The sequence below is a fragment of the Ascaphus truei genome, chromosome 3, assembly GCF_040206685.1.
Source record: "Ascaphus truei isolate aAscTru1 chromosome 3, aAscTru1.hap1, whole genome shotgun sequence".
NCBI lineage: Eukaryota > Metazoa > Chordata > Amphibia > Anura > Ascaphidae > Ascaphus > Ascaphus truei.
In genome coordinates, this window is record NC_134485.1 from 376,950,695 (window position 1) to 376,976,074 (window position 25,380).

General features: G+C 41.0%; 2 protein-coding genes across 6 annotated transcripts in view; one reads left to right on the forward strand and one right to left on the reverse strand.

Annotated features, from left to right (window-relative positions):
- The window catches only part of FGF9 (fibroblast growth factor 9), a 41,881-nt gene extending 39,855 nt beyond the window's left edge, over nt 1-2,026 (reverse strand). Inside the window, exon 1 of the mRNA XM_075592254.1 lies at nt 743-2,026. Coding sequence (XP_075448369.1) covers nt 743-1,019 — 277 coding nt within the window. The 5' untranslated portion in view covers nt 1,020-2,026. The remainder of the gene's footprint in view (nt 1-742) is intronic.
- On the forward strand, nt 1,689-21,605 carry LOC142490239 (uncharacterized). Of its 5 annotated transcripts, XM_075592252.1 has the most exons (4): nt 1,689-2,258; nt 4,634-4,813; nt 8,852-9,039; nt 15,658-18,731. In XM_075592252.1, exon 4 carries the CDS (start codon nt 15,707-15,709, stop codon nt 18,365-18,367), a length of 2,661 nt encoding a protein of 886 aa, XP_075448367.1. In that variant the 5' UTR covers nt 1,689-2,258; nt 4,634-4,813; nt 8,852-9,039; nt 15,658-15,706; the 3' UTR covers nt 18,368-18,731. The 5 variants fall into 5 exon arrangements, 4 of the variants coding, with proteins under 4 accessions (XP_075448367.1, XP_075448365.1, XP_075448368.1 ...); XR_012800007.1 differs by lacking the exons at nt 4,634-4,813; nt 15,658-18,731 and adding an exon at nt 21,067-21,605; XM_075592250.1 differs by lacking the exon at nt 4,634-4,813.
- Nucleotides 21,606-25,380: the final 3,775 nt, after the last annotated feature.

Genomic DNA, 25,380 nt, shown 5'->3' on the forward strand with positions numbered 1-25,380 from the left:
AAGGGTTAAAAGGCAGAAGGGGGGAGCCATGCGCCCTCCAGTCTCCAGCTCTTAATGCTGAGTCACAAATAGCACCCTATAGAAATGAAATACATGGCATGCTCTTTAAAATTAGTTCCTCGCTTACGTCTGTGCATTTATCCATCCATAAAGAAGAGGGGATCCCGATTATATCTACAGGAACACTAAAATTAGGACTTTGAGAGCAAATGGTACATACATTTGTGCCTTCATATTATCACACTAAAAACAGAAACTGTTCAATTTATATTTCTAATACTGTAATGTAAATGATTAATATCCGCCACTCCGCTTACAATAAGTGTACATTGTACTGTTATAGTGCATATTTCATGGAATGCTGTCTACCCCTCATGTTAGTACAGTTTGTCAATAAAATGGAACCAATTATGCAAATGATATGGAACATTGTATTATTTGATTATTACATACTTATGCGAAAGCGAAGCAGTCTTTGTGATTAAAAAAAAAAAAAAAAAAAACTTTCAGGACACTGCTTTTCAGTATACAGAGACCCAAAACTTAGGGCATTTCATGCCTTATGATTTAATTTACATGCACAGAACCTGCAATACACTGGTAGGCTGCCAGCAGTTTGTCCTTCTCTCCCTCCTTGCTTACTCATGCTACCTTTTCGTTCTATTCCTAAATGCATGGTACAATTAAATTATATACAGTAATACAGTAGCACAAACTATAGAAGGGTTAAGGAAATACCTACCAAATCTGTTGTGATCTTGCCTTGTTCCTTGGATAGTACCATTAGAAAAGATTTCTAAATGAAATCCAGTCCTGCAGTATAGCTGCCTCCTCCTGAGGATCCCTTTTAAATGTTCCAAGTCAGTGACCGCAGATCCCCTGGGAAGCCCCCCTGCTTCAGACTGACTCAGGTGGTCACTTAATAAAACAGGGGTATCCACTGGCAAAACGGGCACATTCCCAAATGACACTGCATCCTGCACACCAAAATAGTTCCCAACTTCACCCAAGGGAGCCATCAGATTTCTCTGCCTTTTTTTTACTGATGGTGAATAAACAAAAATGATGATGATGGTTCCAAACCCAGGGAGATATCAGCTCAGGTAGATCTCCACTCTGGATCAGTTACAGAAGGGGTGGAGGGGGTGGGGAGGGGGCAGGGGGAGGAAGAATTGTTCTCTCTTCAATCCATTCAGTGCATCCAATAAAAGTAAGATTCTGGTTGGAGTGCTGCAGGTTCAAGGTCAAACCTTTGTTGGTCTAAGAAACCACCACTTTATACTCACACACTGACATATTTATCAGCATGCACATACTGTATCCCCAGCTCTCAGCAGGCAATGAGGTCTTCAGCCCATCCAATGGAAGGCAGGGAAAAAATCCGTAGTTTCTCCATTTGGTTTAAGATCACAATGCTCATAGCAACTTAAATACCCAGCCGATGTAAGGGGTGTTTTTTTTTTTTTTTTTTTTTTTAAGATGCACAGTCTATGTCAGAATTTATGGATCCTGACTCCAGAAAGAAGGCATGCGCTGTTTTTACTCTATAACAGGACTGCATACATCAGCATGAATCCTGCAAGAGAGGGGGGGGGGATGAAATGATATCACTGAGACCAATGAGGTGGGGAAGGGGGAAGGAAGAGAGAAATATAATAAAATCAAACTTTCCAGGTGCAGGTCTCTTATTGCAGTGTGGTGGAGGGTGAGCCCAGGCGGGTTGCGGCCAGTGGGCAGGCGATCAGGAGGGTGCTGGTGCTAGTGCTTGTGTGCTTCTTGGCTGGCTCGGAACAGGTGTTTGCGGTGTGCAGGGCTCCCTGGGCAATGTTGCACTCCAGCTCTGAGGCTGCGGCTCCTGACTGAGGCTCTCCATCCAGCTCGCTGAGTGGCGCAGCAGCAGGCATTGGGTTGGGTTTAAGGTAGCCTCGCTCCCTGCCAAGCCGCGTCCTCCTGGGTCCTACAGCCCGCTGGCTAAACCTGCTGCATGCAACAACGCCTGCCGCTGCTGCTGCCTCTGCCGCCGCCTTCTTGACGGGGCGGCATGTGTTGGGGGGGGCAGGGGAGCAATTGCTGCCCCCCTCCCCCACCCCCCCGGGTGATCGTATTAAAAAAAAGAATACAACAGATGGGGCCGGTGATAGAGAGGAGAGAAGGGCTGCTGCAGTGCAACTTTGGGTCAGCAGATGGCGTTGCAGAGCTCTCCAAAGTTGCTCCTCCCTAGGCCTCCCGGCTCCTCTCTACAGCTCTCTACAATGCTGGTAAGTGTATATTTCTGTTATGTATGTAGCAGTATGGTGTGTTTATGATGGATGTATGATGAGTATATATAAGTAGTGTGTGTGATATATATATTTATATACATGTGGAGGGTTTTTGTCACTTTTTTACCCACCATAACTTAAGGGCTCGCTCAGACAAGCTTGTACGGCAGCTTGCTAGCGTTCGCGCCCCCGCCACTTGCTCCTGCAGCACAGCAATCTGTGCTCAAACAGCAGGAGCCATATCGCGGCGTTTGGGGGCGTGGCGGGGGCGTGTAACGAACGCATCACGGAGCTGGTTCGCCTCTATTGACTGAACCAGCTCACGTCACGCGACAGTAGCACAAAATTACAATTTGGGTTGTGCCGGCAAAATGTCGCAGCGACAACGCTGCACTTTGCTGCCGGTGGAGTTTTCAGTTTGAAAATTTGCGACGGACTGTGCGCGCGCACGTCGCATTGCCTTCTGTCTGAGCTAAGCCTAGCAAAGTATGGTGAAACCTATCCCAAGCAAAGCCAGTATAACCAACCTCACACTGATGAGACCCATTAAGGTCAAAACGGCTGTCTGTGAGTGTGTTTACTGGCTATGCATCTTAACCCAGGCTGTGCTCAAAAGCTGTGCAATGCAGCACGCATAAGCTTATAGGGGACCATGGTATATGGTTTTGAAGCAAAAGGTGGCACTGTGTGCTCATTTGCATGTCATTTCCCAGAATCCCTTGCTGCAGTGGAAACACTGTATGCTGGGTGATAATGGTGAAAGGCAGGGTTGCAGATCTGTCCAACGTTTCGGTCCTTCTGGGACCTTCCTCAGGATAATGCTTGAGGACCGAAACGTTGGTCATGTTTGTGCTATGTTTATTTTTGAATACAAGTTTTCTTACTTACCTTTTAGTGCTGTCTTGTGTCTGCTCCTGCTGGAGTGGATTACTTTTCTCATACTATTGGTATAGGACATGCACCGCAAACTGTTTATGGTATTGGGAGTGCCGGCTGCCCCATTTGTTATATATATATATATATATATATATATATATATATATATATATAAAACAGACGGCAGAGAAGCCCAATGCTACATCCAACATGACAGAAATACACGGTAAAATACTTATATATTCTCTTGAAATAGGGTCATTTAGTTTAACCCTTTGGCCAAAGCGTTGTAAGCTTGCGAGCCACGTCAAGGCAGACACCTGTTCGCAAGTCCTAACACTACCAGATAAAATACTAATATACCTCTATTAGGATTAAAATTCTCATTTACCTCTATTAGGAGGGAGAAAGACCACAGTGGGTCTATATCCAGCAGAATGAGGAACTTGCAAACTAGGGAAGTGGGGAGGGGCGGGCTTAAAACCTGGGAAGGAGGAGCCACTAACCTCCACCAGCTGAAACAGCTGAGAATGGGTTAACAAAACACAGAACCCCAGCAAGCTCTTTTTGGAAACCCCTGAGCCCCCACAAAATATATATATGTATATGTGTCAAAATGGAGTGCTATTGAGCGTGGCATATGTATACAACAGACGACAGAGAAGCCCAATGCTACATTCAACATGACAGAAATACACAGTAAAATACTTATATATTCTCTTGAAATAGGGTCATTTAGTTTAACCCTTTGGCCAAAGCGTTGTAAGCTTGCGAGCCACGTCAAGGCAGACACCTGTTCGCAAGTATATATATATATGTAGCAGGGTTCCCCCTGGGCCCCCCTTACCTCCGCTTAGTGGGGGGATCCCTGCGCTGTGCCGGGGAGCTGCGGGGGTGAGCGCGTCGCCAGGGGCTCCGGGCGGCATCTGCAGTCAGGCGCCGCCATCTTGTGTGCGTCTGCGCATGCGTGGGAGCTTGCGCGTGCTTGGTGTGGTCCCAGGAGGTAGGGCGGCCATGTTGGTGTTGGCACAGGTGTTTGCGCATGCGCGGGAGCATGCGCAGAGGTTCACGTGAAGCGGCGGCCATTACAGGTTCGCGCATGCGCAGATAGAGCTCGCGGCGGCCATTACAATGTCGCGCATGCGCAGTTGCGATCGCACACGCAGCCCCAATAGAAAAGGGGTCTGCAAAGGACCACAAGCCCGAGGATGCATAGGGGCATGCCAATCACCTGACCCACAGCAGCCAAACGTGTGGCAGAGCTTCCCCTGCATAGACAGATACATTTTGAAACGCTGGGGAAGGAGAGGTGTGTCAGAGCTGGGAGCAGGCTAGGGAAGAGTGTGTGTAGGGAGCAGTAGCCCCTACACTAGGCCAGGTTATCCCCCTAGGTCCCAGATAGGCCCTGAGACATAACCCTGATTGTGGTTGCGACAGGGACAAACCCTAGGTAGGGATCCTGCCGCTTTAGTTATTTGTTGAGTTCATTGACACAGTTCACCTGGTGTGCGGCCCTGATTATCGTGTCTGGACGCAGACCATCGCTCAAGATAGAGACTATCTTCCTGGTGGGATTGTCTGGCGGGACGTCAAGAGCGGAAGCATTGTGGATTACGCTTTCGGATCCATCAGCCAAGTACAACATCTGCGCGCCGGGGTGTGGACACACACGGCAGGTACCATCATCCCTACACGTGCACCAACTATACACCTCATCTTAGTGGGCAGCGCTGTTCCACACTTGGGTGGGGTTGTAGTACTCTGGGTACACGGTGTTGGTCGGAGAATAAGGTGTGGGGTGAAGTCTCTGCAACGCGACCGGACAGTTGTACTATTAGTATTACAGAGTGGCACAGTTGCTAATGTTATTGTTCTGTTTTGCATATACTGTAAACTGTTTTACCTATACACTGGGTATGTGGTTACTGTATGTGGGTCCTGTGTCAGGGGTTATTCTACACACTAGAATCCCTGCACAGGTGGAGGCACTGTAAGCATCGTTCAGGAAACACCCCAGGCTCCCAGTGGCGGCGATTCAGGCCTCCTGTGAGCCTATCATCTATTGCACCATACACAGTAACACAGGTATATTTCCACACATGGTCCCTATCTGCGATTGGGGGGGGAGTTAGGGAAAGTGTGCTGATACTGCGAAGCCTCCGACCTCAACGTTGGGTGGGTCCTTCGTGGATTGTACCACCGTAAACCATGTCTTTATTGATGTAGGGCGATCTGTGTCCTGGACCATAGACCGCAGCCACCGTGCGGCGTCTCCCTGTGTACCTAACACTATTATTGCTAAGCAGGGCAGGGTTTCTATCTGATGGACAAGTCCCTATCGCAGCCACAAACTATGTGGGAGTCGGGGTCTAGCTGGGGCATAATAGGAGGTATCTGGCCTAATGCAGATGCCACTGACATCTGCACATATAACTTACTCCTTCCTTGTCCCAGCTCCAACTGCCACTCTCCTAACTGTCAGCTCAAACTTCAAGCACACCCAAAGTTCCAATCTCCCCTCAGGAGTGCTATTGGCTGTACTGTGTCATGTGTTGCGCAGCCCCTGGGGCTGCTGGAACCTTTGCATGCGCGAACCTTCTCTGCGCATGCGAGCATACAAACAAAATGGTGGCTCCCTTACCGGCTACCCACCTGCAGCGGATGTGAGGAGAGCTAAAGGGAGGACCGAGCTACACATATATACAGTAGAGGCAACGATTATTCTAACACTTGCCTTAAACTAGCCGGGTTACATTCAGGGTATGTGCTGGGTATGTTCTGGGCTAGTTTGAGGCACGTTTAAGGCATTTCTGCATTGACTAACGACCCATAGGATTAACACAGCAGGGATCCCTGGCAGTCCAATTCAGTTTGAATGGGACTGCCAGGGACCCCCACTGTTAATCTGATAGGCCATTAATCAATGCAGAAATGCTGGGGCTTGTTTAAGGAAAGTTTAAGGTATGTATTCAGAATGTACCTGGGTGTACCTGGGTCTTTTGGGGAATTGCCACTGGTTTTTGTTAGAATAATCGCTGCCTCTACTGTATATCACATTTTAAGTTATGGTGGGTGAAAAAGGCAACAAAAAACCTTCACCGTTAGCATATAGCCAATAAAGAATATCACTTGTGAGCACATTCACGTCTTATACAATTCTGCAACCCTGCCTTTCAACCATTATCACCTAGCATACAGTGCTTCCACTGCAGCAAGTGATTCTGGGAAATGACATGCAAATGAGCACACAATGTGTCACCTTTTGCCTGGAAGATCCATTCATCTCTGATGCATTAGCTTAAATGGGCTCCATGTTAATGGATATTCCAGGCAAAAGATGACACGTGTAGTGCCTTGGTTTTTGTTACCTCAATATATTGTCATTTCCACTTGGCTGTGTGCTGTCTTTCCGGATGAAGAGCTGGTAATATCTGATATATATATATATATATATATATATATATATTACAGTTAGGGCCGAAAATAATTGGACACTGACACAATTTTCATAATTTTGGCTCAGTACGCCACCACAATGGATTTCAAATGAAACAACCGAGATGCAATAGAAGTGCAGACTTTCAGCTTTAATTCAAAGGGTTGAACAAAAATATCGTATGAAACGTTTAGGAATTGCAACCATTTTCATACACAGTCCCCTTATTTCAGGGGCTCAAATGTAATTGGACAAATTAACACAATCATAAATAAAATGTTCATTTTTAATACTTTGTCGAGAATCCTTTGCAGGCAATGACTGCTTGAAGTCTGGAACGCATGGACATCACCAAACGCTGGGTTTCCTCCTTTGTGATGCTTTGCCAGGCCTTTACTGCAGCTGTCTTCAGTTGTTGTTTGTTCGTGGGTCTTTCTGCTTTAAGTTTTGTCTTCAGCAAGTGAAATGCATGCTCGATCGGGTTGAGATGAGGTGATTGAATCGGCCATTGCAGAATATTCCACTTCTTTGCCTTAAAAAAAACTCCTGTGTTGCTTTCGCAGTATGTTTTGGGTCATTGTCCATCTGTAAAGTGAAGCGCCGTCCAATCAACTTAGCTGATTTTGGCTGAATCTGAGCAGACAATATATCCCTATACACTTCAGAATTCATCCGGCTGCTTTTGTCTTCTGGCATATCATCAATAAACACTAGTGACCCAGTGCCATTGTAAGCCATGCATGCCCATGCCATCACACTGCCTCAACCGTGTTTTACAGATGATGTGGTATGCTTCGGATCATGAGCCATTCCAAGCCTTCACCATACTTTTTTCTTCCCATCATTCTGGTACAGGATGATCTTAGTTTCATCTGTCCAAAGAATACTGTTCCAGAACTGGGCTGGCTTTTTTAGATATTGTTTGGCAAAGTCTAATCTGGCCTTTCTATTCTTGAGGCTTATGAGTGGTTTGCACCTTGTGGTGATCCCTCTGTATTTGCTCTCGTGAAGTCTTCTCTTTATGGTAGACTTGCATAATGATATGCCTACCTCCTGGATAGTGTTCTTCACTTGGCTGGATGTTGTGAAGGGGTTTTTATTTACCATGGAAAGGATCCTACGATCATCCACCACTGTTGTCTTCCGTGGATGTCCAGGCCTTTTTGTGTTGCAGAGCTCACCATTGCGTTCTTTTTTTCTCAGAATGTACCAAACTATTGATTTGGCCACTCCTAATGTTCCTGCTATCTCTCTGATGGATTTTCTTTTTTTTTTTTTGCAGCCTAAGGATGCCCTGTTTCACTTGCATTGAGAGCTCCTTTGATCGCATGTTGTGGGTTCACAGCAACAGCTTCCAAATGCGAATGCCACACCTGGAATCAACTCCAGACCTTTTACCTGCTTAATTGATGATGAAATAACAAAGGAATAGCCCATACCTGTCCATGAAACAGCTTTTGAGTCAATTGTCCAATTACTTTTGGTCCCTTGAAAAAGAGGAGGCTACATATTAAAGAGATGTAATTCCTAAACCCTTCCTCCGATTTGGATGTGAAAACCCTCAAATTAAAGCTGATTGACTGCACTTTAAGCCCATATTCATTATTTAACTGTAACTTGAATTTATTTTGGTACACAGCCGAAATAACAAAACTTGTATCAGTGTCCAATTATTTCCGGACCTAACTGTATGTGTGTGTGTAATTATTGTCCTATGGACTAGTGAAAATGTGAGACAGCACTGAAGGGGTTAAATAAAGCATATGCTTTTGTAAGTAGTGCAATTAAAAGCTGGCCCATGGCAGTGTAGCCATGTATTTTTTTTGGCTACTAATCTGCCCTGTCTAACACATAAACCCTGGTACCAGAGCAGGCAGTGTTAGGATTAATTCGGGTTTCCCCCTGCAGTAAGCAGCTCCCTTGAGTGACAGGGTGGCGGCTAAAGTCTGTGTACTGCCCAATCTAGGGCTCAGACCTTGGACCCTCCCCCGGGGTACAAAAGGGTCTGCACAGCCAAATTTAGGAGTTCTCTCCCCTGAGAGAGAGAGTTCCAGGTAGTGTGGAGTCAGGGCTTCACCACCTTCCATCCCCTCGAGGAGTAGGACAACTACCCCTCATCGCACAAGGGGATGAGGGAAGAGCATAGGATAGACCCTTGGGGCCTCAAGCCTCCTGGGTTGATTCCAGGGACTATCCAGAGGAGGGAAGAGAAGTATACCCTGTATGCTGTTACCCTGTTGTGTGAAGAATAAAACCGTTCCTGTTATTTTATACTCAGGTCTGAAACTACAATTAATAAGGGGGAGTGAGAGAGAGTTCTCCTGCAGGGATTGCCACCTGTGCAACATGAGCCTGCTGGAGATGGAGGCACCGCACCAGTGAGAGAGAACCAACCATCACTACAAAAGTCTGCCCTGTCTTCGCCATTAACACCGGCGGAAACTCAGCACTTCTCTGAGCCAACAGGTAACCAGCACAACACACGGTGTAATAGTGAGATCTCCCAGAGGGTGGGGGAAACCCTGTTACACCCATATCATAGTTACCTTAATATAGAGGTAAACTGTGGGTGCACAAATTCCCTGGTGTGAATATAATAAAACGTACATATATTTATTTCTGTCAGTGTTTATGATGCATGTATGATGTGTGTTGTGTGTGTGCAATATATATATATATATATACAGTGTTCGACAAACCTATACATTTGCTCGCCCGGGCGAGTGGATTTAACCCCCGGGCGAGTAAATATTGTCCCAAGCAGCACACGTTTGGTACTAGGTGGCGAGTAGATTTTTTTGTGTGGCGAGTAGATTTTTTGGGGATTTGTCAACCACTGTATATATATATATATATACTCTCGAAAGCTTGTCCTATGACATAAATTGTTAGTCCGAATAAAAAACGTATCACATAATACTGAAGAACTCATTTATTCTGCACTATTGCAACTGGACTAACACGGCTATTTGAGTTTATTTGTATTATATATATATATATATATATATATATATATATATATATATATATATACACATATATATATATATATATATATATATATAATACAAATAAACTCAAATAGCCGTGTTAGTCCAGTTGCAATAGTGCAGAATAAATGAGTTCTTATATATATATATCTTATATATATATATAAAATCAAAAATGAATAGACGATACCGTTCTGTGTCTAACGAGAACATTTCTCTGACTCTGGCCATAAGATGAACGATCTGAGGGTTGCCATACTCAAAGGTAATCTTAAAACACCGAAAGAGAGACGGTTGCATGAATACAAATTTATGCAACTGTTCGGGACACTTAGCGGTGGCCTAAACAGAGATCGAAATTTTATGAGTCATTACTGACACAAGTGAACTCTCTTCCCATGAGCGCTAAAGGCCATGTCTGTCCATACTGTGCTATATGTATGCACACACAGCTGTCTCTTACACATACTAATACTCCTTGTTTTTCCATCCCTAAACACCAATAGGGACCACATACAGTAGTATCCACACACACTTTTAGTTGTGCTACAATCTCTCACATTTCCACACCCACCCACCCACCCACACCACTTATATCCACTCCCACTCCACACACACCTTTTGTAAAGCACTGTATATACTGTGGGCTCTCCATTCATTTATATTCACACAGATACACACACACACTATTACATCACTTGCTTTCAGGAACCTTTTGACACCTCTAGCCATAAAACACATCCACACTGGGGGAAGGACAAGCACAGATAACATTCCAAAAGACACTGTTTTTAAGTATACCTTTTGCTTGCTTCATTCATTGTAACATCGCCGGAAGAAGAGATCAGTGTATCTCGAAAGCTCGCACAAATAAAAGCATTTCGTTAGCCACAGAATGGTATCATCTATTTATTTTTTGATTATTGAAGCTCAGCTAACACGGTACTGATACCTCTACATATATATATATATATATATATATATATATATATATATATATATATATATATATATATATATATATAACGAACGAACAAGGGCAGAAGGCACACTGTAAACAAGAAATAAACTGATGCTTATCCCATCTGCCCATAGAATGCAGATATTACCAGATGGTGGATCCAGAAAGAAGAGACAGCACACAGCCAAGTAGTAGAAACAACTGTATTGATGTAAAATAAAGGCACTGCATCCAACGTTTCGGTCAGCTAAACGTGACCTTCCTCAGGGATGTGCCTTTATTTTACATCAATACAATTGTTTCTACTACTTGGCTGTGTGCTGTCTCCTCTTTCCGGATGCACCATCTGGTAATATCTAATATCTGATATATCCCATAAAGCAATAATAAACTATACGATACCGTTTGAAGCACGAGATCAGGAGACAGCACTCTGGTAAGTTTGATCACAAGTTTTTGTATTGAAAAAGACACATAAACCGACGTTTCGGCCCCCCAGTGGTACCTTTCTCAAGGTGGTGAAAAACTTGTGATCAAACTTACCAGAGTGCTGTCTCCTGATCTCGTGCTTCAAACGGTATCGTATGGTTATATATATATATATACAGTGTTCGACAAACCTATACATTTGCTCGCCCCGGGCGAGTGGATTTAACCCCCGGGCGAGTAAATATTGGCCCAAGCAGCACACGTTTGGTACTAGGTGGCGAGTAGATTTTTTTGTGTGGCGAGTAGATTTTTTGGTGATTTGTCAACCACTGTATATATATATATATATATATATATATATATATATATATATATATATATATATATAGAAAAATATAAGAAAAAAAAGCGCCAAATCCTAGTGCATTACTGTGCAAAAATCGATATATTTAATTCCCAAAAATCTCAATAAAAATGAACTCACAAACATAAAACAATTAAAAGCATTGTATGAGTAATACTCATGCTCCTAGGACCAGGAAACGCTGCTTTGCTGTTGAAGTCCCTCCGTGGCTCCACTGGAACAGATAGCTGCCTCCGTTGTTCACTGCCTGCAGGAACTGACGAATCAGGCACTCCACGATGGTCTCTCCCCCGGTGCACACCAACCAGTTGCTTTTTAGTTCCCACCGGGGACGGTTGAAGTCGCGGACCAGCGGATGACGTCACGGGAACCGTTCTTAATACCGGACCGGTATAGATACTCAGCAGTTCAATTGCAAGCGTTGAAAAGTCCACTGCACACCTTCCCTACGCGTTTCATCTGATTGACAGACTTCTTCAGGGGATGGACTCTGGGTGTGTGGTGTCTCATATTATATACCCCCCAAGTCCAATTAGCTTAATTAGTTGAAAGGCAAAAAACACTGTGTTGGCAATCTAAATTTTAGGTGGAACAGATTAAGTACACATGTGAACACCTAATTTTGCATCCACATCACTGAATACTTGCCAGCACATAGAAATGTATATAAAATACTGATGAATACCAGTTGTACTGAAAAATGAATAAAAATAATTAAAACAAACATGTAGTTGATGTCCTTGTCTATATTTTTAGTAATTATACGGACTATAAGGGTATACCTTAGGATATCGAGAGAGTATACTATAGTTGCCACCACCTCAATATAAATGATATTTAGCAACAGTTGGGCATTTCATATGTTAAACGAAAAATTATTATTCTTATACAACAAAAATTATTTTGTAATCAATGTCCTTATTTGTTTTAATTAAACATACTATAAGGGTATATCTCAAGACATCCTAAATACCCCAATATATCTATTAGTAAACAGAAGAGTTAGATATTTAGTTAGTACAATATAATATAAATGTGGCTTGCGGAGGGTGGATCAATTAATGAACAAGAAAGAGCACAATACTCTATTAGATATTAATTGACTTTTATCTTAATACATTGTATTTTTCTTAGTGTTATCATGGATAAAGATTAGAGGTTGAAACCATAATCCCTTATGGATGGTTCTACTCTTGATATTGTAGAATCATTTAATTAATTTATGAATATGAGTATTAGTAAATGTCCCATAGAAAAGAGGTTAAGGTATCTTTAAGTTTATGTGTATGCAACCAATTTGGCCAATGAAATAGAACCAGCGTGGAAAAGAGCAGTATTTAACTCCATAGAAAATATAATATGGAGTTAAAAAGAATATTGGGAAGTTTAGACCGGGCATGTATCCTAGGTCACTTGAATCGTCAGCCCAGCAAGATTGCATGGTTCAGCTTACTCCCATTATTATTGGTAGCACACACATATTGGTAGCACACACATATATATATAGCATAGTGCCATACTAGGACACACTTATTAAATATTTGTTATTTACAGTAGATTTTGGAATTTTATTCACATCCACATCTAAATTCACTCACTTATCACATACGTATAGATTCCCTTTTTTCACTTATACATTTCCCCCTTTCCCTCCCCCCCTTTGGGTCTAAACTTCCCAATATTCTTTTTAACTCCATATTATATTTTCTATGGAGTTAAATACTGCTCTTTTCCACGCTGGTTCTATTTCATTGGCCAAATTGGTTGCATACACATAAACTTAAAGATACCTTAACCTCTTTTCTATGGGACATTTACTAATACTCATATTCATAAATTAATTAAATGATTCTACAATATCAAGAGTAGAACCATCCATAAGGGATTATGGTTTCAACCTCTAATCTTTATCCATGATAACACTAAGAAAAATACAATGTATTAAGATAAAAGTCAATTAATATCTAATAGAGTATTGTGCTCTTTCTTGTTCATTAATTGATCCACCCTCCGCAAGCCACATTTATATTATATTGTACTAACTAAATATCTAACTCTTCTGTTTACTAATAGATATATTGGGGTATTTAGGATGTCTTGAGATATACCCTTATAGTATGTTTAATTAAAACAAATAAGGACATTGATTACAAAATAATTTTTGTTGTATAAGAATAATAATTTTTCGTTTAACATATGAAATGCCCAACTGTTGCTAAATATCATTTATATTGAGGTGGTGGCAACTATAGTATACTCTCTCGATATCCTAAGGTATACCCTTATAGTCCGTATAATTACTAAAAATATAGACAAGGACATCAACTACATGTTTGTTTTAATTATTTTTATTCATTTTTCAGTACAACTGGTATTCATCAGTATTTTATATACATTTCTATGTGCTGGCAAGTATTCAGTGATGTGGATGCAAAATTAGGTGTTCACATGTGTACTTAATCTGTTCCACCTAAAATTTAGATTGCCAACACAGTGTTTTTTGCCTTTCAACTAATTAAGCTAATTGGACTTGGGGGGTATATAATATGAGACACCACACACCCAGAGTCCATCCCCTGAAGAAGTCTGTCAATCAGATGAAACGCGTAGGGAAGGTGTGCAGTGGACTTTTCAACGCTTGCAATTGAACTGCTGAGTATCTATACCGGTCCGGTATTAAGAACGGTTCCCGTGACGTCATCCGCTGGTCCGCGACTTCAACCGTCCCCGGTGGGAACTAAAAAGCAACTGGTTGGTGTGCACCGGGGGAGAGACCATCGTGGAGTGCCTGATTCGTCAGTTCCTGCAGGCAGTGAACAACGGAGGCAGCTATCTGTTCCAGTGGAGCCACGGAGGGACTTCAACAGCAAAGCAGCGTTTCCTGGTCCTAGGAGCATGAGTATTACTCATACAATGCTTTTAATTGTTTTATGTTTGTGAGTTCATTTTTATTGAGATTTTTGGGAATTAAATATATCGATTTTTGCACAGTAATGCACTAGGATTTGGCGCTTTTTTTTCTTATATTTTTCTATGCAGGTGGAGAGGGAGGTCGTTGTGCCCTTTTAAGAAGCTGCCGGTTGATCCTAATAGTGCCTCTGTCACTCCCCAATTATTGGACCTATTTGTTGGACTCTAGAGGACTATCTGCTATTAGCAGATTAAGGCAAAGTTCACAGCACCACACATATTTTTTTGTATAATTGTATGTTTTAGCTTTTTTTATATCAGACATTCACAGTGCACTTTTGGTATATGAATTGATTTCACTATTCAGGATTTATTATAGTAGTATTCATTATATTGATTTATTAATAATTTGTTTATCTATTTATGATTTTTATCAGTTAATTCAATTTTATATATCCTATATTTCTGGTTTTCCACACACAAGCGCAGACCCTCATTGTATATATTGTTAATAGTTTTCAACTCCACGGTCAGCAGCTGTTGGTTGGGTGCCAGAAATACAGTTTTCATTATGATGTCTAATAGTAAGGAAAGATTAGCAAGAAGGCAAAACTATCTCAAACCAGTTGAGTCTATTATAGTTGAGACCATGGAGGAGGGTATAGATTTAAAAACCAATTTCTTTAGGCTTGAGAAATTGGCAAAGGAGGAGATGAAGCATTGGCTTGATCTACTTTCATTGGAAAGATATCTGAATGAAAATATAATTCCTAGAGGTTTAAGAGTAACAAAGAAACCAACATTTGAAACCAGTGAGGATTTTTCCTCAAAATGGAACTCCATTTTGGAGAAATGTTCCTTCTCATTGATTCGCTTATTAATCTCATATAGAGAGGAGAGAGTGAAATTCACTGAGAAGGAAATAGAGGATGTACAACATATTTTAATGCCACATGTGGATAGTGAAGAGTTCCAGGAATTGGATCAATTGGTGAACAAGAGAGTATTAAACTATGAAAAAGATATTATGGAACGTAAGGATACAAAATATCAGAGAGATACCAATGATTATGCTACTAATCAGGTTACCAATTGGAAAAGAGCTAAGCGAGATGATTCCAAACACCACTATCCCCCTAAGAAAGGGAAGAAACAACATAAATATAGGGAAAGAAGTAGGGACTACCAACATACCTCAGGAGGAACATCTAGAACACATACACCTAGGACGAACAAACAGAAGGAAAACAAACCCACTACACCGGGGTGTTCTATAGAGAATAGATTTGAGGTTTTGACAGATTCCCCCAAGAATTTAGATCTGGCTACTAAAGAAGGGGGAGAGAATAGGGGGACCATTCCCAAACATACTAGTAGGGATCCAACACCACCTCGGTCTAAAATAACCTCACATACTGCTTCTTTTTTAGAGTTGGTGAAGAAGGAGGAAGAGAGAGAGAAAAGGAGAACCTACCCACTATGGGACAGACATCCCACAGCGCGGGAACACTCCTCACAACGCAGAAAAAGAGACAGCGAGGAAGAAGATCTGGGCAGCGTGAACAAAGAAAGAAGGAAGGCAGACTAAGGACATTGATGCCGGAGAGTCACGGTATTTTCAACCTATCAAGTTTTGTACTATCAGCACATCATACCGCACTCCTCTCTAAGGGTCTTTCCTTTGCACCTAGTAGTTCACCTAAAAAATTCAATTTATTTGTAGATTTAAATAAATATATTAGGAAGGTCACACTTATGAGATTTTTCACTATGAAGGGCAAGGAGAAGGAGGAGATGTTCAGTTCTCAAGAGAGGGAGTGCATTAAAGCCATGACTTCACTCTTGGCAGATGGCTCTGACATAGCGGACATTGATACAAACTGTGGCCCAAATTTGGACATTTTTACACAACATACTACAGATCTGAATGATGTTGCATTGGATATTGTAGAAAATGTGGAAGATCCAGTATTGTCTTCCTCCACTGTTGCAGATACTACTTCCTTAGAATCTTCTATAGTCAATATCAAACATTCACCTTTTATCCCAAAATCTACCTTCTTTCCCTATCAAGCTAAGGGGGGATTCATTGATACTTTTTACACACTGGTACTGAAAGACTTTGAATCCCTCTGTCAAAACACACCTTCATTACATAAAAGGAATTTACACAAAAACGAACTACAGGCTCTAAAAGAGTTGAGCGAAGATAGTGAAATTGTAATAAGACAGGCAGATAAAGGGGGCGGAATAGTGCTTCAAGATAAGAGTGCATACATAGCAGAAGCAAATCGGCTGTTAGGTGATGTGAAGTCATATATACCTCTACAAAGAGACCCAATGGACATCTATCAAAAGGATCTCAAAATATTCCTCTTAGAGGCAAAACATGAGGGAATCATCACCCAGGCAGAGTTTGATTTCTTATTCAAACGAAACCCTAGAACACCGGTGTTCTACCACATACCCAAGATACACAAAGATACCATTAACCCACCAGGGAGACCCATTGTCTCTGGGGTGGAGTCTATGACGTCCAGCGTGTCCCAGTATGTTGACCATTTTTTACAACCTATGGTGGTCAAGTTAAGATCACATATTAGGGACACGCTGCATGTTATAGACTCAATCTCAGGGATACCTTGGAAATCCACTTACATTTGGGCCACATGTGATGTGGCCTCTTTGTATACATGCATTGGTCATACAAAGGGAGTGGCAGCAATAGCACATTATTTGGATAAGGACAATCTTATAAACAAAGCACAGAGAGATTTCATTTTAGATGCTATCCTGTTCATTCTGGAACATAATTATTTTTTATTTGGAGATGATTACTATCTACAGATCTGTGGGACGGCTATGGGCACCCGCTTTGCCCCCAGCTATGCAAACCTATACATGGGCCTATGGGAGGATACTCATGTGTGGGGTAATGCTGGGCTGGGGGCGGGCTTGGTGTACTATGGTCGTTTCATAGACGACCTGATTTTCATCTGGGACGGTGAACAGGAAGCACTGAGTGAGATTCTAACAGCATTTAATGACAACCAGATGGACTTGAGGTTTACTTTTGATATAAACAAATACAGTATCAATTTTTTGGATTTGGAATTAATGGTGAACAATAAGAACGAAATTGTAACAAAAACATTTTTCAAAAAAGTATCCACAAATGCATACCTACATTTTAATAGCAACCACTACCATAAATGGCTGGAGAACGTCCCCAGGGGCCAATTTCTCAGAATCAGGAGGAATTGTTCTCTTGATTCGGACTACTTGGCCCAGGGGGACGCTCTTGTAAAAAAGTTTGTGGATAAAGGTTACAATCATCATAAGGTCCTAGAAACTTTTAAACAAGTTGGCAAACTGGATAGACAAGAACTTTTAGACCAGTCAAAAGGCAATATAATTTCAAAAAGAAAAAACAAAAAGAGGCAGACAAGGGACAAGAATGAGATCATTGTCCCTCAATTTATAACACAATTCAATTGTTCTTCACAAAAAATTAAAAATATATTAAACAAACACTGGGGAATTTTGCTCAATGACCCAATCATAGGCAAAAATTTACCACCCAAAATACCGGTGATATTTCAGAAAGCCAGAAATATAAAATCAATCGTGGCACCCAGTAGACTAAAAAAATTCAGTAATACTGTACAAACAAATAAGAACGTTAAAAATGGCAATTTCCTGTGCAATCGCTCAAGATGCCTTACATGCAAACACTTAAAAAAGACTGAGAGTGTTACATCCCACTCAAATGGATCAGTACATCAAATAAAAGGCCACATCAACTGTCTGTCCACTCACATTGTATATGCCATTACATGCCCCTGTGGGCTTCAGTATATTGGTAGAACCAAAAGGGCCTTATGTATACGATTCCTGGAACATCGACGTAATATAATTCATGGGTTAAAAACACATAGCCTATCCAGACATTACGAATTGAAGCACAATAAAGATCCGTCCTCACTAGTAATCATGGGGGTAGAGGCTATAAATTCTACACTTTTAAGTGGAGACAGGCACAAATTGCTCAATCTTAGAGAAACATACTGGATCTATGAATTGAATACACTGAGTCCAGAAGGCCTGAATGATTGTATTGATGTCAGCACAGTCATCTAATTTGACCTCTGTCTATGTCTTGGGACGTAATTTTCTCCTGTTTTTCTTTTTTCTTTTTGCTCCTCGTCACTATAGGATAGGTACCACACATGTCTGGTGACCACGGAGGTCTGGGTTGAACATGGTTCACATGTTCCCTTCGTGATCGCCAGACATAAGTGATTATTAATATTAATTCACGCACCATGGTGTTAACAACTTATGTTGGCACATAATCATTTAGTTAAGGGTTCATATTATTGGTAGCACACACATATATATATAGCATAGTGCCATACTAGGACACACTTATTAAATATTTGTTATTTACAGTAGATTTTGGAATTTTATTCACATCCACATCTAAATTCACTCACTTATCACATACGTATAGATTCCCTTTTTTCACTTATACATTTCCCCCTTTCCCTCCCCCCCTTCCCCCCCCCCCCCCCCCCCCCCCCCCCCCCCCCCCCTCCCATTCCCTTACCCCCCTCTCCCTTACTGAGGAGTGTTGGGAGTAAGCTGAACCATGCAATCTTGCTGGGCTGACGATTCAAGTGACCTAGGATACATGCCCGGTCTAAACTTCCCAATATTCTTTTTAACTCCATATTATATTTTCTATGGAGTTAAATACTGCTCTTTTCCACGCTGGTTCTATTTCATTGGCCAAATTGGTTGCATACACATAAACTTAAAGATACCTTAACCTCTTTTCTATGGGACATTTACTAATACTCATATTCATAAATTAATTAAATGATTCTACAATATCAAGAGTAGAACCATCCATAAGGGATTATGGTTTCAACCTCTAATCTTTATCCATGATAACACTAAGAAAAATACAATGTATTAAGATAAAAGTCAATTAATATCTAATAGAGTATTGTGCTCTTTCTTGTTCATTAATTGATCCACCCTCCGCAAGCCACATTTATATTATATTGTACTAACTAAATATCTAACTCTTCTGTTTACTAATAGATATATTGGGGTATTTAGGATGTCTTGAGATATACCCTTATAGTATGTTTAATTAAAACAAATAAGGACATTGATTACAAAATAATTTTTGTTGTATAAGAATAATAATTTTTCGTTTAACATATGAAATGCCCAACTGTTGCTAAATATCATTTATATTGAGGTGGTGGCAACTATAGTATACTCTCTCGATATCCTAAGGTATACCCTTATAGTCCGTATAATTACTAAAAATATAGACAAGGACATCAACTACATGTTTGTTTTAATTATTTTTATTCATTTTTCAGTACAACTGGTATTCATCAGTATTTTATATACATTTCTATGTGCTGGCAAGTATTCAGTGATGTGGATGCAAAATTAGGTGTTCACATGTGTACTTAATCTGTTCCACCTAAAATTTAGATTGCCAACACAGTGTTTTTTGCCTTTCAACTAATTAAGCTAATTGGACTTGGGGGGTATATAATATGAGACACCACACACCCAGAGTCCATCCCCTGAAGAAGTCTGTCAATCAGATGAAACGCGTAGGGAAGGTGTGCAGTGGACTTTTCAACGCTTGCAATTGAACTGCTGAGTATCTATACCGGTCCGGTATTAAGAACGGTTCCCGTGACGTCATCCGCTGGTCCGCGACTTCAACCGTCCCCGGTGGGAACTAAAAAGCAACTGGTTGGTGTGCACCGGGGGAGAGACCATCGTGGAGTGCCTGATTCGTCAGTTCCTGCAGGCAGTGAACAACGGAGGCAGCTATCTGTTCCAGTGGAGCCACGGAGGGACTTCAACAGCAAAGCAGCGTTTCCTGGTCCTAGGAGCATGAGTATTACTCATACAATGCTTTTAATTGTTTTATGTTTGTGAGTTCATTTTTATTGAGATTTTTGGGAATTAAATATATCGATTTTTGCACAGTAATGCACTAGGATTTGGCGCTTTTTTTTCTTATATTTTTCTATGCAGGTGGAGAGGGAGGTCGTTGTGCCCTTTTAAGAAGCTGCCGGTTGATCCTAATAGTGCCTCTGTCACTCCCCAATTATTGGACCTATTTGTTGGACTCTAGAGGACTATCTGCTATTAGCAGATTAAGGCAAAGTTCACAGCACCACACATATTTTTTTGTATAATTGTATGTTTTAGCTTTTTTTATATCAGACATTCACAGTGCACTTTTGGTATATGAATTGATTTCACTATTCAGGATTTATTATAGTAGTATTCATTATATTGATTTATTAATAATTTGTTTATCTATTTATGATTTTTATCAGTTAATTCAATTTTATATATCCTATATTTCTGGTTTTCCACACACAAGCGCAGACCCTCATTGTATATATTATATATATATATATATATATATATATATTATATATACATATATATATATATATATGAACTGGATTCCAAGGGATCAAAAGACCAAAATGACAACCAAAAGTAAGATGGGAGGTTGACATAAGAACATCTGTTGGAGCCACGTGGAGGCTAGTAACTGCAATACCTGAATGATTATTAACTTTCATCTAGCAGTGGATCGACAAGTGTTGATTGTGTATGTGTATATATATATATATATATATATATATATATATATTTACCAAACAGCGCTAGAACTGACTATATGTAAATTATAAATATTATGAGGGAAAAACTAGAGAAACTATAGTATAAAAGTAACACTTCAAAATGCTAAAAACATAAATTATGTGTGCTTTTCTCATTAGGTAGGACAAAACTACGGAGTGAGAGCTCAGTCAAGGACTAGGGCCATTTTAAGAACTTCGTAGGCCCTAGGCACTTTTATTTCTAGAGGCCTGTGTCTGATATTTTTACTCATTTTTATGCTAATTTAATCGTTTGCTTGTTTCTTTCGATACTAGCGATATTTGGCATCGATACTTTTGTAGGCCCTAAAAGGTTCGTAGGCCCTAGGCACTGTGCCTAGTCGGTTTAATGTATACAGCGGCCCTGTCAAGGACTATCCAGTCCATCACTCAGGGACCATCCGGAAGAAATCGGTGAATCTCTTTGTAGAGCCACCACTTGCCAGAGGACTGAGATTGCACCTGCATCACTTCCAGTTTTCGGCTACTCAGAAAAGCACACGTCGCTGAGCAGACTTGAGGAAAGACCGTGGAGCATATACAGCCGAAATGGGGACTGATTGAGTATTGCACTCAGAAATGCAATTTAAAACCCGATGTTTGTGAGTTGAACCATTGCAGTTTTTAACTGTGTATTAAATTGTCAAGGCAATATTATACTAGGAGAGTATGCCTCTCTTTTTCTGTTTCTTCCTCTCCCGTGTGTGTGTGTGTGTGTGTGTATATGTATATATATATATATATATATATATATATATATATATAAAAATGACGTAGCGCCTACCAATATCTAAATTATCTAAACCTACACAGATAACACACAGATAACACACTCAATAAACCTGTTTTTTGTTTTCTCTCTCTCTCTCTGTTATATATATATATATATAGTGTGTGTGTGTGTATATATATATATATATGGCGTGCTTACATGTTTGTATGGTGTGTATATCTGATGAGTGTATATAGTGTGTACATTTGTGTGTGGGCCGCCTAATTCCCTGGCCAGTCGGTTGGGCCTGGCACAAAATGTGCTATGCACAAATACGCACCGTTGCTCTAGGGCTGCTCCACAAACACACCATGAAACCTCTAGGACAGGGGTGGCCAACTCCAGTCCTCAAGGGCCACCAACAGCTCAAGTTTTAATTATTTCCCTCCTTCACCATTGGTGGCTCAATCAGTGGCTCAGTCGTTGACCGAGCCACTGATTGAGCCACCTGTGCTGCAGAAGTCCCTTGAGGACTGGAGTTGGCCACCCCTACTCTAGGGAAGGGGTCTCCAAACTCAGTCCCCAAGGGCCACCAACAGGCCAGGTTTTATGGATATTCCTGCTTTAGCACAGGTGGCTCAACCAGTGGCTCAGTCTCCAATTGAGCCACCTGTGCTGAAGCAAGGATATCCTGAAAAGCTGGCCTGTTGGTGGCCCTGGAGGACTGAGTTTGGAGACCCCTGCCCTAGGGTAATGCCTTGAACTCACATATTCTGATGCTGCTGCACTACTTCCAGTAGTGACACACTGCAGCTGTAATACATGGAGATAGACTCCTGCTGTGCAACACTTTCTGTGCCGTTGTATGTGGTTTGTTTTATATGTGGGATAATCATTATAATTATTATTACGTGTCAAAGTAGCATATCCAGAAGTATATTTAGACTGATATCGTGAAATAAGAGAGCAGAACTGATTTTAAAAGGCTCACGCTATATAGTATTTATGATATGAGCCAGATCCCTTATTCTTTAAAAAAAAAAAAAAGTATAGGTTTGTAAGAAAGTGTTAATAAAATTCAGCAAGGTTTCCCAAAAGGGCCACATCAGAAAACATTTAGGAGTAGAAGGGTGACCAGCATATTGTAATGTAATTACGATACATATAAAGATTGAAAAATTATAATATTTCAACATGTTGCAAGCATTTATAGCATCTGTACCGCATATATTTACATTACTTTCAGCGTGAAAAATGTCACTTTGCTCCTGCCAGTTTCAGACTAGTTGCTTAAGCAGCTAAGAGTCCAAGGGCCACAGCAAGACCCTTGGCGGGGCAGTTGAAGAGCCCTGCTGTTTACAATACCATCAATGTTTCAGTCTCCCTTTAAAGAGTGAGGAGTGAAACGGTAATGTCCAGTTTTAACTAACTCCTTCAGAGCTAGATGGCCCGCTGTCCTTTCCAGCACTGAAGGGGTTCAAATATTTTCTGTGTGTCTCTATTTCTTTTCCTAACTATGTGCCATTCAGGTCCTCCAACCAGGGCATTGAATGTCAGGTTAGGCCCAGTTCTTTAGGCGTTTAATATTATTTAATCCTAAATTAAATGTGCCTAGGTGTTGTCCTCCTTATCCCATTCAGCAACCGAGGAGCAAAGCTTCACTAACCCGTATGGCACAGAAGGGATTACAAAAAAAAAAAGTTCAATAGAAGTCTCCTGGAGCCCGGAGGACCAGTCCGGCAGCCCATTATAGAGCAGTGTGTTGCATGCCACCACTGACTCAGCTTGGGCATCATTCCCTGAAAGGGTTAATTCCGTGGAAAAGATGAATCTTCCGATGGTAGAGGTGCTATCAGAACAGTGGTCCTATTGTACAGGAGAGCACCATCCCTGCGGGGCAAATGGACACATCTTTTTATTTAACTATGTCAGGGACCCACAAGGCATTGTAGGCCTCTGACGGAGTTAAGGCATAATGAATAACTTTGCAAGTTAACGTCGAAAAATCAGACAACAAAACGCAATGTACCGAGTATGATGGGATGCCATTTGTCCCTACGTAGTCAGTGATCAGGGACCTTTGCATCTGATATAAAGGATGACTTTGTTTGGTTGGAGGAAGAAATATGCTTTAACACTTCTACACTTGAAGGGTTAATGTATACATTTTAATTTGCTACTCTGACAGGTTTAAATAATGCGTTCTAGAGCTCTGCATCCAGGAATTATATATCAGGAGAACATGTACCATTTTAATGCACTGAGGGTTAATATTTACAAATGTTATTCAGGGGAATTAATAGTTTCTATCTGTATATTGTGTAACACATCTCCATAGTGTATGCAATTTTAAAGTACATTACTGAAGAGGTTAACGTATACATCACTGATGAGGACAATGTGTACATTTCACTGCACCATGAGAATGGATAGTTAACATTGCATTAGCTTCCATTTACTCCTATGACATGTAATGTATTGTTAATAGTGCGTTAAAGGGAGTCCCTGTTGCTGAGAGCTTCCAATCTTAAGCAGTGCAGTAAGAGATGAACTGATACAATAGGATTTAATTAAAGTGATTATGGTATAACAGTTAAAGGCGTGGTTCTGCCTTATATAGGTGGAAGCAGAAGGTCTCTGGGACTAAACCACATTAATTTCAGCTCTGGGGACCTCCTGCTTCCTGAGATATTTCCTTAAATAGGTGCCCCAGGTAACATGCTCTGCTGTTGTCCCACGGGATGCAGGAGATTTAAGAAGTATCCGCAGCCCCTACGGAGATAAGTATCTAGGGAACAGGGGTACCCGACAGGTCAAATTAACATGGTTCAGCTCTGGAGACTTCCTGCTTCCTAACAATGTAGATATGTTTTAAATATGATGAAATGCTGCTTTAAGTGTGCATAATCAAGAAGATGCTGCTTTCTGTAGAGTAAATCTGATATTTGGATAGGTAAAAAATATGGAGCAGCACTTAAAATATAGTAGATAACTAAATAAATGTATTACTGACAATAAATATTTATATTGTGAGCAATACATGTATTTTGTTATTTACTATATTTGAAGTGCTGCTATATCTATCCTATCCTTATGTGCTCATTTAGGGATCAGGACAGGCCCTTAGCAGTAATAGCACCCACTGACCAACTGCACTTTTTGATTCTTGCTTTAAGATTTTTTTTCTTTCTTGATTTCCGCATTTTATTAACTCCTTGAGCACCACGCTCACGCCTCTTACTAGGCATCTGATATTTGAGGAGGTAGGTCATGATTTCTAAGAGGTCATGAAAGAGAGGGAGGCTCCTGTGCCTGGATGAGGTGAGTACGTCGCTGTTAGTGATTCTGGGGGTCAGTGTATACAGTAATTAAAAAAAGAAGCACTAACATATCTTCATTTGACCACACAAATCCAATGTGTTTTTTTTTTTTTTAATCCAGTTAAGCCAGGGTCACGGTCAGAACATGGAGGCACAGGTGTGGTGAATGAGAAGTAGAAATCGCCACACCACGTAAAAATTGAGAAATTAGGTTGCTCAATCGAACATTTAAAACAACACACACTGTTCGTCTGCTTCACTCACCGCAGCACTATCACCTGCTGCTGTTCACTCACCTCAGCACTATCACCTGCTGCTGTTCACTCACCTCAGCACTATCACCTGCTGCTGCTGGTCCACTTCGTTGACACATTCAGAAAGCGGAAACCAGCACACGCTGTC

Bases quoted from the DNA above. Each gene is read 5' to 3' on its own strand.
- LOC142490239 (XM_075592252.1), top strand. From the start codon at position 15,707: ATGGGACAGACATCCCACAGCGCGGGAACACTCCTCACAACGCAGAAA.